Below are 13,387 nucleotides of genomic sequence, written 5' to 3'. Positions count from 1 at the left end.
CAGAACCAGTTTTCACATCCCGACATCATGTACATCGTTCCCTGTTTCCTTCTCACCCGCCCTCAAGGCAACTCACTCGGAGTCTTGCCGTTCACACCTGTCTTCCCAGCTCCATCAGTAGCATACTCTCCAGCCTTGTACTCCCGCACCGCCTCGACCCAGCCAAACGTGTCCTCCACTTTGCCTTGCTGAAGTCCCTTCAGCTGCGCAAGCAACTTCACAACCGCGGGACCAGGCTCATCTCCACCACCCTGGTACTCGAAAGTGTCGCCCTTGGAGCGCATCGTGATGCTCTTGATCGGCACGAGAGCAGCAGCAGTGCCGGCGGCGGCAATCTCGGTGAACTTGGGAAGCTCGTCGTATTTGATCTGTAAGACGTCAGGAATCCGCAGTCGAGGGATTGTTGACCCGCGGACGGAACCATCAACATACCGGCCTCTGCTCAACCTTCCAACCCCAGCTCTCCGCGATCCGACAAATACTATCCGACGTGACGCTTTTGATCACATTCTTACTATCCGGCACAACAACCGTACATCCCTCCTCGGGCGTGCCGTGGATACCAATGAACCCCGACGTGCTGAACTCATCAATCTCCGATCTCGTCCGGGAGTCGAGGTGCAGTGTGATGCCGAAGCCTTCCTTCTTCGCCTTGCCGCTGTGTCGCAGAACGGGCGCGTAATTGCCGCCGACTTTGGCGGACCCGGTGCCTTCGGGAGCGGCGCGGTCAAAGTCCTCGAGGATCAATGCTGCGACGGGATGCACGCCGTGGTAGACGCCTGTGGGCATCACGTAGACGACGAACGTGTACTCCTCCGGCGGGTCGAGGCCGAGTTGCGCGGATGATCCGAACAGCAACGGGCGAATGTACATCGCTGCGCCTGTGCGGTGCGGCGGGACGTACTCGGCGTTCAACGAGACCGCGAGGTGGATGCATTGCTTGAAGTGTTCGACTGGGATCTCCGGCATCGAAACGAAGGACGCGGAGTGTTGCATGCGTTCGGCGTTTTGCTGAGGGCGGAAGATTCCGATGGTGTTGTCTGATGGACCGCGGGAGGCTTTCATGCCTTCGTAGCATTGCATGCCGTAGTTGAGGCCGGGGGCCATGCCGTGGAGGCGGAGGAAGGGATCGGAGACGAATTTGGAAGGCGTCCATTGACCGGTCTTGACGGAGTAGGTGGATTCGATGTGGCCGTTGACTGAGTGAGGGAGTCAGTGGCTGTTCGAGGAGGTGATTGTGGGAAAACGTACCTTCTCTGACCTTAAATCCGATGTCGTCCCAGTCTGTGGTTGTCAGTATGTTGGTCACGTCGGCGTCGTTCGGAGCGAGTAGACATACCAATGGTGTTGACGACGGGTGGTGGGAACGACGACATTGCTGCGGTATGATGTGACTTTGTTGATTGAAAAGTGTTGGTCGACGTTGTTGACAGGTTTTGAAGATCACAAACAAGAATATATGTATCGATCCGGTGCAGTCAGCGAATATCTCGGGCATTGAAAATCGAACCCCATAACGCCGATCTCGCAGTGCCCGAGTCCAGTTTGAGGGCGGCCCATCCCGCATGCTTTAATGTCGATCTCACGCGCTTCGAGATGAGGCCAAGACGACGTCGACTTCTCCCTTTGTTCGACGACGACGATCAGTCTTCTCCTTGAATGATGATGCTTTGACACGACGGCCACGACCACGACGACCACGATATTTCACGATGCCATGAACAGATCTTGTTACCAGTACACACCTCAACAGACAACCTCCACGATGCCTTCACGCCGGATCTACGCCCTCTCGGTGCTGGCGATGCTCACATGCGCCGCAGTATTTCTATTCATCTCGACCTTCCGCGATCAACCCCTTGAAACTCGTGAACCATCCTACTTGCGTAAAACGGCAGAAGCAGTCCTCTCACCGGCCCTCTCAACGACTCAACAACCCTCCGTCGCCATCGCTCCCAAACTCGGCAACGAAACGATCAAAGCCGAACTCGGACGGGCGTCATGGAAGCTCTTCCACACCATGATGGCACAATTCCCCGACACGCCCAAACCAGACGAAAGCAAGGCGTTGAAGGACTACATCTACCTCTTCCAACGACTTTATCCATGCGGAGAATGTGCGAATCATTTCGGCGAGATCTTGAAGAAGTTTCCGCCGCAGACGAGCTCGAGGAGTGCGGCGGCCGTGTGGGCTTGTCATGTGCATAACGAGGTCAACAAGAGTTTGAAAAAGGAGGAGTTTGATTGTGCGAATATTGGGGATTTTTATGATTGTGGGTGTGCGGATGATAAGAAGGATGGCAAGGATGGTAAGGAGGGAAAGGCGACGAAGGAGGAGACGAAGGAGAAGAAGATTGTAAAGAGGTGGGACCTACTTGAAGACATGATGCTTGGAGGGCTGCCTTGAATGAATATCGACTCGAACCGACAGGCCACAAATCATCGCAAGCCCACTAGAGTTCTGGATTCGCTGCTGTCGGCTGTCTGGTCGATATCGAACCTGACTGTAGCACATGATTCGTATCCAACGAGTCCGAATGCCCGCATCCATCGGTCTACAGAACGAAATGCTCGATAGAATCCACGCACGCAATCCATTTCAACAAAGGTACCTCCACCCACCAAAGAGGACAGCTATATATCAAGACTCTGCTCAGTCGATCTGGTCCAATGGTTAGGATTCACCGCACGAGGGCTCACGCTTGGGGCACGTTCCGCGAGAAATCCTGTTGTACCCGTGCTCAGGTGAGATGCGAGTCCGATTCTCGCGATTGACAACATCTTTTTGCCATTGCATCGTTGATTGCAGATCGTTCGAGGAGACGACAGACGATCATTCGTCGACACCGATCAGATGCAGCGACCGTTGACGAAATGGTCACACTCGTTTCGTTCGAGGGCTTGAGTTGCGAAGCACATGCCAACCGATAACAGGCCAACCGACAAATGTCCACCGCTACAAACGTGAGCTTAGGAATAGCTGGCATGCAAGACTGTCTTTGTGCTTGCCGCTTTCTGGACATTGTTTCAACGCGAAGGAGTGCTCACACCCACAACTTCGATCTTGGCAATGGTACCCACTTTCAAGACCTTGCACTTCGCTGTTCGGCTACACGACACGATTGAATCACCCTCGGGCTATTTCTGGCGGAAACGCCTCGAAAATTGGGTTGAGGAACAATGCATATAAAAGTGTCTCTACGCCAACGACGCCGGGTCGACTCGCCGAGATGATTTGAAGACAGGCTCAGAGACATGGCTGGTATTGCGGACTGGCGTATATAAGACCCCGTTGCTTGCCAGTTGGGCTTCCGTTTCTTCAGACAGCATTACCATTTCATTCCACACTACCTTCCTTTCCTACAATTCACACCCGAGCGCCGGTCGTTCTTTCCCAGCTTGCTTTTACATCTTCTCTTCGGTGTACATTTCTGCCGAACGATCACAAGAGTTTCGCTCCAAAACACTTCCAGTCTGGACGCCGGTCGTTCTTCTCAGCCTTGTCTACTTGACATCTACCTTATTCACTCTCGTTCTCTCCCAACACTACACGGAACCCATCTCCGATCTCACATGGCATTCCCTAGCCGAGCCGCCTTTTTGGCCGAAGGTCTCACCCCTGCTCCAACACTCGAAGGCAGCGTCGATGTGCCCAACGATGAGCCAGGCTCAGGAACCGGCTGCCCAATCCACTGCGACGCCTTCAAAAAACCAGTGATGACGGTCTGCAACGAGGTGCATCTTCACTTTTTCTGCCGCAAATGCATTACCAAGTGGCTGGCCACGCACAACGACTGTCCCAATTGTCGCTTTGTCTTTTTCCCTCCTGGTGAGGCCGACGCAGAAGAAGAAGAAGAAGAAGAAGAAGATGAAGATGAAGATGATGTTGATGATTACGGAGAAGGGGAGGATAATGATGAAGAAGAGCAGGAAGACGACGACGGTGGCGCTGAGGATGATTACGTGGATAATCACCTACTCTTACTGCCACCTCGCAGACGGCAAGTCGCTTTGATTCTCAACCGCAGCATGGCCAATATTCGACCTGGTCAGATCCTCCCATCCTCGCCGCGCGTCTTGTTCATCACGCCTCCGGGAGCTTCGCGCAACGTATATATCGGGGCACTCCTTACCTCTCGCCTTTGCGATGGATTGAGGTTCTACATGCGGCCACACTACCACCAGAGTGTCCGAGCCCGCATGTATGAATTATGGGACTTCATCGGGCGAGAATTCCGCGACTGGCTGTCGACGCATCATTTTCAAACGGTGGAGTTGTGGTGGATGAGAGAACAGCTTGATTCGCTGCTGAGGCGGTTGCCCGAACATCGCTTTCCGAGCGTCGGTGTGTTGGAGTGGATCCAGTTTCGACGAGACTCTAGGGGATTGATCAGGATGCTGGGAGATTGTGCCGAGGACCTGTGGGAGGTAGACGAGGTGAGAAGGGCGATGCATGCCATAATTGTGGGGGAGGATCTGGAAGAGTACGAGTCGGAAGATGTGGCAGAGATGGACGTCTGACAACGCGATAGCTGACTGTGAGGATAAATGGTAGGAGAGGAGAGGAGAGCAAGCGCTTGGATCGAGGTAGAATCGCACCATGCGATCAATCTGCTCTACATTGTATGAAACGATCTAACTGCACTGGGAAGCCCATGAAGCATGGCAAGTACAAAGTCGAAAGGGCACATTTGGCTACAGCATCGGAACAGATCGTGAGGCCTGAACTATAGTTGTAGTCGACTGGTAGAGCTCAGTTCTGCTAAGATCACTGCTTCTCTGCTGCCGGCCGATGGGCGCCACCTCGCACTTTCTCCTCTCCATATTCACGATTCTGCCATGGCCTCGGAAGCAATTTCCAAGCGTCTCTTTGTCAATCAGACGACTGTCTACCGCTCCACAGCTTGAGCAAGAGTGAACGTCGGTCACATCTTGGGTCTTGTGATTCGAAGACATCCAAGACAGTGTTTCGTGTTAAGGGAAACAAGACATCTACCATTTGCAAGTGAAGATTCTGCATCAGCAAAACAATGCATCTGAGACTTTGCTTCGTAACGAAGCCTTCTGAAGTTAATACAGGCGAGAGACATATTGCAAGACATCGCTGGACACACAACACTGCACTCCGCCATGTATAAGACTACGAGTTCGGTCGAGATGATTCTTGGAAATACACATCACTACACTTTCGACGACACGACACTTCACACCATTACACCTTACAACTGGACGCCCGGTCGTTCCTCTCTCGTCTTCTTCGCCCTATACTTTACCTCCACTGCACCGGCAACTCGACCCAGAGGCCTTCGTTGAACCATTTCCAGTCATGGCCAACATTGCCAAAGACACTACCCGACGCAACTCAAGCAATCTCGAACCAGCTTTGACCGCTCCCCAGGCTGAACGTTTGACACCGGTCTTCGAGGAGGAAGTGCAGCCCAACGACGAGACTGATGACCCGGACCAGGTTTACCGCGAGCTTTATGGTGACGTTTGGGCGGAATATGGACCCGAGGACGAGGACCAGGATGGAAACGAGCCAAGCGCCGAGAGTCAGGGCCATGATGAGCTCGACGGCGAGGACGAGAACAAGGAGGAGCTCGACGATGAAGATGTGACCAAGTCTGAGTCCGAGGATGAAGGCGAACCAGAGCTGGTCCAGGACAGTGATCTCAAATCGATCGAAGAAGACGACAGACCATTCTGCAACCATGCTCGGTGCTCTTTCTGCTACGAGCATTGGCGTAGGCAACACTTCGGCGAGCGCTCACTCCCATCTCCTCCTGGAACTCCCGAACAAGACGCCGGCATCCCAGCAGCTCCTGTTCGCGGCGCGAATCCTCAGCCGCCCGCTGCCGAGCCCCTGCCCGTCTCTCCTCAAGGCGCATTCTTCTCTCCGATGCAGCTCGACCCAGACGTGACTTTCGACGCAAACATCGAGCCGTCTCCAGCAACTGTCTCTCCTCGAACCCAGCGTCCCACGCCGTCAGTCCTGATCGATACATCCATCCTTCGCGAGCTGCCTCGGCTGACCTTCCGCCACTTCGACCACGCATACAGTGAAAGCGTCCGCGTCATCTGGATACAGATGATCGTCGCCACCACAACTTGGTTCACTCAGCATGCGGGCGAGCAGATGGATGCGACTCGCATGAGGCGGGAGTTCAGGGTGTTGTTAGGAGGGTATGACCCCTTCGATGGGATTGGGGTGGAGGGCGACATTCTGAGAAGAGCGTTGTTCGCGATCGATCGGAGATTTTTCGTGGCGGCCTTGATAGAGCGCGCGATGAGGATGTGGGATCTTCATTTTGGTCCGTTGGAGTGAATATGAAGACCACTTGGAGGACGATTTCAGCACGAACGAGAGCGACAATCCGAAGTCCGACAACGATGCCGTTGCTTTCCGGAACGGCTCATGGAACAAGGTTCTCGCGAAAAAGACTTGGGTTTTCGAGGAAGCAGAAGGCTGTGGCTTTCCACGATTTGAGAAGTCGCCGATTCCAGGGAGCGAGAATTGTGCTCTAGACCAGATGAATTAGCATACCGTACGGCCTTTTGTGACTTCAGCCATGCATTTCCCATGTCCGTCGACTGCTGCTTAATACGTATATGCTGATGGCGGGAGGGAGAAGAGACTGCATTTGTCGAAAGCAGAAGGAGCGTGATCGTGCACAGTGCTCAACGTCCACCTTTCTTCTATCCTCGGCTCCTCAAGTTTGTGAGCTCGCTCTCTTTCGATGTATCTCTGCAGATACTGCGGAACAAAGTTGAAAGCCCTATGAATCCACATGCTCAGGGATAAAAATCCAAGACACTCCACAAAACGCGATACAGACAAGACATCTTGCAATAATGGGAAAAGTAGACCACCAGTTCATGAGGCTACACAGTGGTCTGGGGAGGATTGAAGCTGTCTGATCGAGGGTGGTGTGGGATGTCGACAATTCTTGATGTAAGGTTGGAAATTCGGCAAGTTTGAGTGTTCGATCGACTTGGTGGAAGACCAGCGCAAGAGCGTGCATTTCGCGGTATCGCTGTACCTTGCCACAGACTTTGCCGGATCTTGAGGTTGTGGAGGATTGGGATCGAAAATGAGCAGATATTTGATCCCGCTCCGAGAATTGGGCCGCGGGTGACCAGATGGTCTAGCAGGTTGTGCTGCCATATTTCAAGAATGTACACTTACCCAGTTTCGTTTTCAGCTGAAGTCATCTTCCCATCATCTCTCCTTCTTGCCGCTTCCGCTTCTTCCATTGTCTCTCTTTACCTCCTCTCTCTCCCTCAAAACCTCCTTATAACCCTCAACCCACCTCTTCACACCCTCTCTCAATCTGACCCTCGGCTCCCACCCCAAAACCCTCCTCGCCTTACCACAATCCGCATACCCCGTCCTCACCGAGTCCCTCACACTCCCCCGACTAATCGCCACCCCACCACCCACCACCCACCCAATCATCTCCGCCAAAAACCCAAACACCAACGCCAACCAAAACGGAACATGAATCCTCCAAGCGGGAACATGCCCAAACCCCGCCCATACCGCTGCGAGGAAGTCCCAGAAATACACCGGCTCCTCGTTACTGACGAAGAAAACCTCGCCCGCTGCGGTAGGGTTGGATGACAAGAGATTTTCGGCCGCGAGGAGGTGTGCGTCCGCGGCGTTTTCGACACACATGAAGTCGTAGAGATTGTCGCCTTTGCCGAGGATGAAGTTCGTGGAGCGTTCGGCTATGAGGCTGTGCATGGGCTTCATGACGGCTGTGTCGCCTTTGCCGATTAAGGTGCACGGTCGTAGAGCGCAGGCGAGTAGGGCGTGGTTTTTCCTATGGTTGGGATTCAGGATGTGAGACTCTGCGAGCGCTTTGGAGCGGCCGTAGTGTACGCTTGCGCGACCGGCTATGGGAATGGACTCGGTGGTGTTGGGGTGGGAGTTGAGGAGGTCATCTTGTAGGACGGTGCAGGAAGATGTGTAGACTAGGCGGGTGCAGCCGGAGGCGAGGAGGGCGGAGAGGACGTTTTGAGTGCCGTGGTAGTTGATGTTCTTGACTTTTTGCCATTGAGTGGAGGAGGTACTGTAGCGGAGAGCACCGGAGGGGATGCAGCCGGCTGTGTGGAAGACTAGAGATGGCGGAATGGGACAAGTGGAGAAGGCGGTTGTGAGGGAGGAGGGAGAAGTGATGTCGCAATGGTGAAAGTTGTGGATCACAGAGAGCAGAGCAGGGGGAGGAGGAACGAGGTCAAGGACGGTGATTCTCCATTTGGGATGTCTTTCTAGGATGGCCTTGATAATGTACTGTCCGAGAAAGCCTGAGCCTCCTGTGATGAAGATGTGTGTTTCTTGATCGATGGTCGACATGTCATGCTGGACGCTGTCGATCTGCTTGGATGGGGAGTGACGTTCTGTACCGCGTGTGGATCAGAATGCAAGACGAGCTGCGAGTCCCATGACCGGAAGTATCAGTGAAGCTTGTCGACGTTTATGAGTTTGTAAGGTAACCTAAGGTAGGAGGAGGAGGGACCTTTGGAGGAGTGATGTCTGGAAGGAAGTGAGCACGTCCCAGCACCAACGGAGGTACTTCGGAGAGAGCTCGGAGGACTATGGCATGAGCCTCAAAGTCATCTCGCATGCGACTTGACCGCAATCAACACCCACCGCCGCACTTGAACTTCAACCACGCGGCCGTCTCGTCGCCGCCGCAATCGTCATATAGCCCAGGAGTCTTCTTTGCATACAGGCAGCATACCATTAGGTAGACAACACTACCTTGAACTCAGGCACGAGCGAGAAGAATGACTGTACCAAGAGTATGCTTGAAACTTTGTCTATGCAATGCATGGGTCTTTTTGTTCATTCGTCATGTAAGAGCAATAGCTATCCGCCATGCCGGAGAAGATCATCTACTTCTTTCGAGTACGCTTCGCTTTTTCGCTCCGCAACCCCATGAGTCACACACCCTCTCACCCCTACGACACCACCTACAAGTTGACGGCGGTCCGGAACTTGTTGCCAGCGTACACGGCGTTGTCACCAAGCTCCTCCTCGATGCGCAGAATCTGGTTGAGCTTGGCGAGACGCTCCGAACGAGCGGGAGCACCAGTCTTGATCTGTCCAGCGCGGAGACCCACAGCGATATCGGCAATGGTCACATCTTCGGTCTCACCGGAGCGGTGGGAGACCATGACACCCCAACCGGCGGCGTAGGCGTCCTTGGCGGCTTGGATGGCCTCGGAGATGGTACCGATCTGGTTGACCTTGAGAAGGAGAGCGTTGCAAGCCTTGGTCTCGATGGCCTTCTTGATGAAGGTTGGGTTGGTCACAGTCAAGTCGTCACCGACAAGCTGGAACTCGGAATCCTTCATGAAGTATGACCATGCCTCCCAGTCCTCCTCGCCGAAAGGATCCTCGATCGAGACGATGGGGTACTTGGCCGCGAGCTGACGGTATTGGTCGGCGAGTTGCTCGTATGTCACCCACTTGCTCTTGTCGCTGTCAGGGTTCTTGAAGTCCAGATCGTACTTTCCATCGCGGTAGAATTCGGAAGAGGCGACGTCCATGGCGATCTTCATCTTTCCGGTGTAGCCAGCCGACTCGATGGCCTCGGTGATGAGCTCGAGAGCCTCCTCGGCGGTCTGAATGTCAGGAGCAACACCACCCTCGTCACCGACGTTGCCGGCAGACTGGCCATACTTCTTCTTGGCGAGAGACTTGAGCGCCTGATAGACCTCAGCACCCTGGCGCATGGCCTCGGTGAAAGTGGGAGCTTCACTAAAAGAGGTGTTAGTCGTGTCAGAATGTGTGATTGTGTATGCGATCCACCCACCATGGGACGACCATGAACTCCTGGAAAGCGAGACGTCCACCGGCGTGCGAGCCACCGTTGAGCACGTTCATGAACGGCACTGGGAGGACGTATGGCTTCTTGGTACCGGCGAGATCGCTGATGTGGGCATAAAGCGGGACACGCTTCTCAGCAGCGGCAGCCTTGGCCACAGCCATAGACACACCGAGGATGGCATTGGCTCCGAGCTCAGTCTTGTTGGTGGTGCCATCAAGCTCGTTGAGGAAAGCGTCGACAGCGGATTGGTCCTTGACGTCGAGGTTCTTCTTGATGAGAGCTGGAGCGATCTTGTCGTTCACGTTGGCAACAGCCTTGGAGACACCTTGGAGGAGGGTGTTAGGATGTTGTAGTGAGGTGTCTCGTCTCTTTCATGTGCTCACCCTTGCCGCCCCACTTGCTCTTGTCACCATCGCGGAGCTCGCAAGCCTCGTGGGCACCGGTGGAAGCGCCGGACGGAACGATCGCGCGGTGGAGACCAGTCTCGGTGACAATGTCGACCTCGACGGTGGGGTTACCGCGAGAGTCGTAGACGGAACGGGCGTGGATCTTGGAGATAGGCATGGTGATGGTTCTGAAGAGATATCGCCGTCAGTGGTGGTCAAGAGAATGAAGGCGGCGCAATGGTGAAGTGAAGATGGCATTGTTGGCGAGCCTGGTGTCACCGCAAGACGATCTGTCCCGATGGTCGGAAGGTTGTGGGAAGTGCGAGGTCGTGGCTGCCGTCTTCACCCGGCGAAGGAGAAGAGTGACGCTGTTCATGATATGCATACCTGATGTGTTGTGTGAGGTGGTTGTGTAGAAGAGAGAAGGAGATGGGTGTTGTTGATTGAGAAATTGTTTTTTGGACGTTCGGCGAGTTTCCTTTCCTCACCCCTCCAGCTCGACAATCACCCCACCAAGGTCAACATCATACCTAGGACCCTGATCGTTACCATGCGGCGGCCCGATAACTCGTGTGCTGTCCCAACGGACTATCCCTCATTGGCGTGACTTGTTCAAATGAGTGCATCAAGAAACAATATTGTTCGATATGGCATCGTCTATTGCAGTGCTGTTGCTCACCACTTTTACTGTTTTAACGCCGAGATCGGAGGACAAACCCGAGCAAGGCTGTGGAAGGTTTCGTAACATTGGACGTTGGTATGGCTACGATCGGGAAGGTACCCGTGAGTATGGATGTCTCGGCTCATTCATGGCTTGTCGTCTCGATATGCTGCCAGCAAGAAGAGTGAGGTTGATCACTGGACCAGTCGAATCGGATTTCTGTTGGAGCTCAAAAAAGATGGCTGCCTCAGGCCACACTTCCCGCGCGGACTGGCCCGAGCGAGCTAGCTTCCCGGAAGGTGATGATGGCGCATCTGTTCGTGCCTGAGCACATGTGAGAGCTTCTGGTCTTGAATCCATCTACATCCTCGCCATCATCTTCCTCATCACCACGATCTTCATCCGTACAACGCACGACTACATTCGACCGCCGCAATACATCTCAACGAGCACCGCAATCCACACAAATCCATCACACACCTCTCTCTCCCACGATGAGTGATCCGGAGCGAGATCACGCGCTGGAGGAGTACAAGACAAAGCTGTTGGATTCACGAGAATGGGAGGCAAAGCTCAAGGCATTACGATTAGAGATCAAGGACCTACAACATGCTTTTGACGTATCAGAGGACAACATCAAGGCGCTGCAAAGCGTTGGACAAATCATCGGAGAGGTGCTGAAACAGCTGGATGAAGAGCGATGTGAGTGGTGGATTGGTGGATGACGGCCATCTGGACAACCTGCTGACAACAACAACAGTCATCGTCAAAGCCTCATCAGGCCCGCGATATGTCGTCGGATGCAGATCAAAGGTTGACAAGGCAAAGTTGAAGCAGGGTACGCGTGTCGCCTTGGACATGACCACACTTACAATCATGCGAATGCTACCTCGTGAGGTCGACCCGCTCGTCTACAACATGTCGCTGGAGGATCCCGGACAGGTATCATTCGGAGGTATCGGTGGTCTCAACGACCAAATCAGAGAGTTGCGAGAAGTCATCGAATTGCCGCTCAAGAACCCAGAGCTCTTCCTAAGAGTAGGCATCAAGCCGCCAAAGGGTGTGCTACTATACGGACCGCCTGGCACAGGAAAGACACTCCTCGCACGTGCCGTCGCCAGCTCGCTCGAAACCAACTTCCTCAAAGGTATGTCTTCCCATACATCCTCCTACCTCCCTACTAACACCACCTAGTCGTCTCCTCCGCCATCGTCGACAAATACATCGGTGAATCCGCCCGTCTCATCCGCGAAATGTTCGGCTACGCCAAAGAACACGAACCCTGCATCATCTTCATGGACGAAATCGACGCCATCGGTGGCCGCCGCTTCTCCGAAGGAACTTCCGCCGATCGTGAAATCCAGCGCACGTTGATGGAACTCCTCAACCAACTCGACGGTTTCGACTATCTCGGAAAGACCAAAATCATCATGGCCACCAACCGTCCCGACACACTCGATCCTGCTCTCCTGCGCGCTGGACGACTCGATCGCAAAATTGAGATTCCGCTCCCGAATGAGGCGGGACGATTGGAGGTGTTGAAGATTCATGCGGCGGGTGTACAGAAGGATGGCGAGATTGATTTCGAGTCTGTGGTCAAGATGAGTGATGGGCTGAACGGTGCGGATTTGAGGAACGTGGTCACTGAGGCGGGACTGTTTGCGATCAAGGACTATCGGGAGAGCGTCAGCCAGGACGACTTCAATAAGGCGGTGAGGAAGGTGGCGGAGAGCAAGAAACTCGAGGGGAAATTGGAGTATACCAAATTGTGATTTGGGACGATGAGCGCAATGTGTTGTGCGTGGTCGCTGTGGGGCTGGAGGTGGTACTGCTGCTCGTCGGAGGCTGGAGAAGATCGGTGCCGTGGAAGACTAGCGGGCGAACGAGGAGCTCGTTTAGCAACAACGATGACGGTGTAGACTTATGAGAAGTGTACTATCGAAACACCATCCAAATCATGCCACACTGTCAGAGCCAGCTCACCAAATGTCGGCTATGCCAGCCAGCGGACTGCACCGTACAGTATACAGTGATCTCATTCGTCGCACGCGCCTAGCATGGAGACGGCAGGGTGGCACGCGGATAGCAGCTACTTCGAGACTCCGGGCGCGCCTTGGAAACGATCATGAAGACGGGCAACCACGCAGGACACTGTCTTACCTTACCTGTTGGAGGGTTGCGCTTTGGTTGACTTATCACCGAATGTTGCAGAGCGATACCGCATGTGATTAGTATGGAGTAGCTATGATATGGTACAGCTAGGCTATCAGCGATACATGCTCCCGTGCTCGGCATGCTACACTTTCGAACCCACAGTCAACTGCCTTCCTTGAGATGTTGCGTTGTGCTGTTGTGCTGAATGCCCGTCCTTGCTCTCGCTTGTCTTAGAATGTTGTGTGATATGCCTGCACAAATGTCAGCATCCATGGACACGATGAGAGCTGGCTGCGACAGCTTACCTGCATTGGCAGATAGTACATGGCCTGCATTGCAGCAGCAACTCT

The 13,387-nt window shown here is 54.0% G+C and overlaps 7 protein-coding genes across 7 annotated transcripts; 4 read left to right on the top strand and 3 right to left on the bottom strand.

The window, feature by feature from the left end:
• Positions 1 to 62: 62 nt before the first annotated feature.
• On the bottom strand, positions 63 to 1,442 carry MYCGRDRAFT_73969 (uncharacterized protein; the record flags this gene model as incomplete). The annotated part of the gene is made up of 4 exons (XM_003850648.1): positions 63 to 368; positions 433 to 1,199; positions 1,252 to 1,284; positions 1,340 to 1,442. The coding sequence occupies 4 exons, from the start codon at positions 1,374 to 1,376 to the stop codon at positions 63 to 65; spliced, it is 1,143 nt and encodes a 380-aa protein (XP_003850696.1).
• Positions 1,443 to 1,945: 503 nt separating this feature from the next.
• Positions 1,946 to 2,317, top strand: MYCGRDRAFT_18390 (uncharacterized protein; the record flags this gene model as incomplete). The annotated part of the gene is made up of 1 exon (XM_003851118.1): positions 1,946 to 2,317. A coding segment is annotated over one exon (372 nt), but the record flags the coding sequence as incomplete, so codon positions are not given.
• A 1,256-nt stretch (positions 2,318 to 3,573) lies between these two features.
• Positions 3,574 to 4,521, top strand: MYCGRDRAFT_94451 (uncharacterized protein; the record flags this gene model as incomplete). The annotated part of the gene is made up of 1 exon (XM_003851119.1): positions 3,574 to 4,521. One exon carries the CDS (start codon positions 3,574 to 3,576, stop codon positions 4,519 to 4,521), a length of 948 nt encoding a protein of 315 aa, XP_003851167.1.
• An 805-nt stretch (positions 4,522 to 5,326) lies between these two features.
• MYCGRDRAFT_94450 (uncharacterized protein) lies at positions 5,327 to 6,325 on the top strand (the record flags this gene model as incomplete). Its single annotated transcript, XM_003851120.1, has 1 exon — positions 5,327 to 6,325. One exon carries the CDS (start codon positions 5,327 to 5,329, stop codon positions 6,323 to 6,325), a length of 999 nt encoding a protein of 332 aa, XP_003851168.1.
• Positions 6,326 to 7,219: 894 nt separating this feature from the next.
• Positions 7,220 to 8,356, bottom strand: MYCGRDRAFT_45223 (uncharacterized protein; the record flags this gene model as incomplete). The annotated part of the gene is made up of 1 exon (XM_003850647.1): positions 7,220 to 8,356. The coding sequence occupies one exon, from the start codon at positions 8,354 to 8,356 to the stop codon at positions 7,220 to 7,222; it is 1,137 nt and encodes a 378-aa protein (XP_003850695.1).
• Positions 8,357 to 8,936: 580 nt separating this feature from the next.
• On the bottom strand, positions 8,937 to 10,649 carry ENO1 (uncharacterized protein; the record flags this gene model as incomplete). The annotated part of the gene is made up of 4 exons (XM_003850646.1): positions 8,937 to 9,766; positions 9,822 to 10,161; positions 10,220 to 10,410; positions 10,610 to 10,649. The coding sequence occupies 3 exons, from the start codon at positions 10,398 to 10,400 to the stop codon at positions 8,977 to 8,979; spliced, it is 1,311 nt and encodes a 436-aa protein (XP_003850694.1).
• A 610-nt stretch (positions 10,650 to 11,259) lies between these two features.
• On the top strand, positions 11,260 to 12,655 carry PATPA2401 (proteasome regulatory particle subunit; the record flags this gene model as incomplete). Its single annotated transcript, XM_003851121.1, has 3 exons — positions 11,260 to 11,585; positions 11,644 to 12,030; positions 12,156 to 12,655. The coding sequence occupies 3 exons, from the start codon at positions 11,378 to 11,380 to the stop codon at positions 12,653 to 12,655; spliced, it is 1,095 nt and encodes a 364-aa protein (XP_003851169.1).
• Between the last annotated feature and the right edge of the window lie 732 nt (positions 12,656 to 13,387).

Source organism: Zymoseptoria tritici, chromosome 7 (genome assembly GCF_000219625.1).
Source record: "Zymoseptoria tritici IPO323 chromosome 7, whole genome shotgun sequence".
NCBI classification, from domain to species: Eukaryota; Fungi; Ascomycota; class Dothideomycetes; order Mycosphaerellales; family Mycosphaerellaceae; genus Zymoseptoria; species Zymoseptoria tritici.
Note: the sequence above shows the minus strand (reverse complement) of the source record. Positions and strands in the feature narration are given on the sequence as shown.